The sequence below is a fragment of the Aplysia californica genome, unplaced genomic scaffold (genome assembly GCF_000002075.1).
Source record: "Aplysia californica isolate F4 #8 unplaced genomic scaffold, AplCal3.0 scaffold00009, whole genome shotgun sequence".
Taxonomy (NCBI): Eukaryota; Metazoa; Mollusca; class Gastropoda; order Aplysiida; family Aplysiidae; genus Aplysia; species Aplysia californica.
Genome location: NW_004797279.1, coordinates 196,523 through 200,569, shown reverse-complemented (window position 1 = coordinate 200,569; position 4,047 = coordinate 196,523). Strand labels below are relative to the sequence as shown.

Here is a 4,047-nt window from a genome sequence, read left to right as displayed (position 1 = left end):
AAAAAATGCAACCCCCCCCATCCCTAAACAACAAAGACTAAATGAAGTGATACTTATTTTTACTTTCTTTCATATTCAATCTGTTCCTAATTATTGCAGAGTAAAAATGCGCGAAACAGATTTGCTGTCTTTGATGATAAAAGTGAACACTGAACAACAATCATAATCTACTAGGATCAGGTTATTCCGGTATGGTAAGTTTTGAGGTGCCATTACTCTTAACGTTATCCTTTAAATACTTTGATTGTTTGACTGCCTGATTATGTAATTTATATACCTTAAACTTGTACTGTAGAGGATTGCGTAAGTCACCGTTCAGCTTAGTTCAAGTTATTTCAACATGAAACAGCCGTAACTTGTGTTTATCCATGTGTGATTCCAGGAACATACGATATGGCATCAATGGGCGCAGCGTATGGAGAGAATCATATGCCAATGGAAGCTCTTCCGCATATCATTCGTGTCGTCAAGCCAGGTAAGTAAGACATGACTAATCATGACTTGCATTGGATCATCTTGCTTCCGTTCATCTCTAAACAGAAATCCCAGACTGCTTCTAACGATTTGCATTTTGTATCACATAATAGATCTATGTTGAGAAGTACAATGAGGAAAAAATAAATGGGGTTTCTGCGACAATTGAATACATGTCGACATAAGGACCTGGAATATTTAATTCTCACTGGCAAAATTCAGGGCAAACAAAGCAGGGGTAGACCCAGATCAAGCAACCCAAATGAAGATCCTAAACAATTAGGTGTCATGGTAAGACAAGGATAATGTAGCTTGTGAGAGCATTCGAGCAAAGGGATGAATGGAGAACCATGACCGTCCATGTCTGTCGCATATCAAGCATTTGATGATGTTCACTTGGTAAGTTGTTAGCTGTGTGCTCTCTCATCAGCTGGCAGTAGTTTTACAACTTATCAACATCCACTTCCTCGTCAATCCCAAACTGTCTAAATTTCTACCTTTGTATTATCAGGTAAAGATCTGAGTTCTCTCTTCTTAAAAATAATCGTCTTTCTCGCATTACGTCATGGCTGGCTCCCCTCACGTTGGCCTCACAGAGAGTGGAGACCCACAATGTGCGTAGTTGGTCAAGTAAGTTTTGAACGGAGGCCTTGACTAGACAATAAGCGTACCGTATTACATGTATTCACTTCACATGTACCAAAATCTGAGACTATTGAAAGGATTGCATTTGTATGTCTCACGCCTGTGTCTTGTCTTTGCATGCATACCTTATGCTCAATATTTGTCCCTACTTGCATTTTACACCATGCTGTACATGTACATACATTTTTTGTATACACATATCCCATATTTGTCACAACTGCCTTAGATTCTGACTGTATACATGAGTATCTGTTTATCTCTACTAACGTTCTATATAATATATATGTCCAATGTTTGTCAGTACAATGTACTGAAATACTGTGTGTTCCATGTTTGTAACTACTGACATACTGTATGTCTTAAATTAGTCACTATTGATATAATGTATGTCCTATATTTGTCACAATTGACACACTGTATGTCCTATATTTGTCAATACTGACACACTGTATGTCCTATATTTGTCACTACTGACATACCGTTTGTCCTATATTTGTCCCTGTTGACATACTGTATTATTATGTCCAATAGTTTGTCACTATTGACACTCTGTACGCCCTATATTTGTCGCTATTGACACACTGTATGTCCCATATTTGTCACTACTGACATACTTTTTGTCCTACTATACATGTATATGTCACTGTTGACATACTGTATTATGTCCAATAGTTTGTCACTACTGACACACTATATGTCCTATAATATTGTCACTACTTAACTGACATAGTGTACGTACGTCCTATATTTGTCACTATTGACACACTGTAGAAAGACATACTGTATGTCCTATATTGTCACTACTGATATACCGTATGCCCTATATATTTTTCACTATTGACTTATCGCTGTTCGCCCCATGCTTTTCACTACTGTATATCTTGGCTCAATCTATCACTATTGTCATACTATATATAATAATAGATAGCATTTGTATAGCGCATATCCCCGCTCAGCAGTAGGCTCTATGCGCTTTACACTATATTATTACCCCAGCAGACCATAGAACACTCCGAAACATTCTCAGCTTCCCGGGAAGCATACAGTGCCAGCAGCCGATTAAGCGCTCAAACACTAACAAACTGACAAGATCTTTCGCTGTCTATAGCCGCGTACCCATTCCCACCTGGGTGAAGTGAGGAAAATTCGTGTAAAGTGCCTTTCCCAAGGACACAACGTCGGGCCCTTGACGGGATTCGAACCCACGACCTTACGGTTGCGAGTCCGAGAGCCTAACCACTAGGCCACCTTTATATGCCCCATGCTTGCCACTTCTGAATGTCTCGTTATTTTGTTTTGACACCTCAGGCGGCTACATTGTGAACGTGTTCCGAGAGGAGGCTCTTCGTTCTTCTATCTATGGAGAAGGCCTGGACCCCTATATGAAACAGCTAGAGGCGGAAGGCCTGTGGAAAGAGGAGAGACGAGAATTATTCAACTATTTGATCCATGATGTAGTGGGGATTGTATTAGTACATAAAGTCCTCTAATGAGAAAATCATCATCATCATCATCATCATCATCATCATCATCATCATCATCATCATCATCATCATCATCATCATCATCATCATCATCTTCATGATTATCTTCATCATCATCATCAGTGTCAGATCTGAAACAAACATCGTCTCTTATAGTTGGCCATTGATTTCTCCACTCAGATGCTCTCGCAAAATCTATTATTATCCCGGTCTTTCCTCGTCACCTTTCCGTTAATTTTTTTCCAAGTGGGTGGGTCTGGTTATATCCCTGCCTCGTACTATGTATTCTATTTTTCTAGGGAGAGCAAGACGCATAAGACTTTTAGGTCGATTCAAACATCCCGAAAACTGTGGGTGGTTGGCGGTGCTCTGGTGTGGTTTGCACTTCTTCTTTCCTGTCAAACATCTATCGTCCTTATCTCTCCTTCTTTCTTTATGTTTGTTACTCTCTTGTAACACCTCTAATCTTCGGCACTTATAAGACCTTATTGTGTTGCAAGTGCTGTAAAACACTTACATGTACTAAAACTAAAACTCCCCCAAACTGCATTTGTTTATGTGAACGACCGGCGTGGTCTTCTTTACGTCCTAGTTCTACCTCAACTGATTTCTGTTCCTTGTTTCTATTTTATTTTTTACAGTCTTTGGTATTATCCAACATTCACACAGTCATACCGACTATGTGTGCGCTGACACATGACCTTTTAAAGTTTTATTTTGGAGTTATTGATTGAGATGTTTCTATTATTTAGGATTGGATTCATTTGACTGAAAATGTCTAGATCTAAGTCTAAATTTAAATTCTTTGTTTTAGTGCTGTGGAATGGTTGGCCTCGAATGTATCCTACCTATCTAAACCGTTTGCTTAGCAGGTGGACTGGGGGAGAGCTCTGGTTTGGTTTGTTCCTTCTTTCCTATCAGACAGCTGTCGTCCTGATCTCTCCTTTTTTTGGGTTTTTGTTACTCTTTTGCAACACCTCCAATCTTCAGCACTTCTATGACCTTATCGTGTTGCAAGTGCCGTAAAACTTTTACTAAAAATAAATGTTTGCTCAAGAGACTGCACATGGAATTAACTACTTATAAAAAGGTATACATGTATTCTAGAATGCATTCTGGTTTTTTTAGGCTTGACAATAACCCTTTTCATTCACTTTCCTTCATAACAGCATCAAGAAGCAATTGAAGAAAGTCCTTTTTTAAAATCTGCAACCAAAAAGGTGTCATTGGCTTATCTGATGTTATTAATATTTTTGACATTCACTTTGAGACCTTAACATTGCTCAATATTTCTGAGGATTTTCTTTCTCAGTATATTTGTTAATTAAAGAGCTCTGGAATAATAATGTGTGCGTCCTTTCCTAACATTTTTTTTGTTCGCTTGCATTCGATGTGCTCCTCGTCAGTTCCTAGTACAGTGTGACAGCCGAGTTATAATTGAAGC

At 38.7% G+C, this 4,047-nt stretch overlaps 1 protein-coding gene across 1 annotated transcript in view; it reads left to right on the top strand.

Moving 5' to 3' along the window:
* LOC101861698 (ubiquinone/menaquinone biosynthesis C-methyltransferase UbiE) overlaps positions 1 to 3,014 on the top strand; it is an 11,529-nt gene extending 8,515 nt beyond the window's left edge. The window contains exons 6-7 of the mRNA XM_035969786.1: positions 383 to 475; positions 2,428 to 3,014. Coding sequence (XP_035825679.1) covers positions 383 to 475; positions 2,428 to 2,609 — 275 coding nt within the window. The 3' untranslated portion in view covers positions 2,610 to 3,014. The remainder of the gene's footprint in view (positions 1 to 382; positions 476 to 2,427) is intronic.
* Positions 3,015 to 4,047: the final 1,033 nt, after the last annotated feature.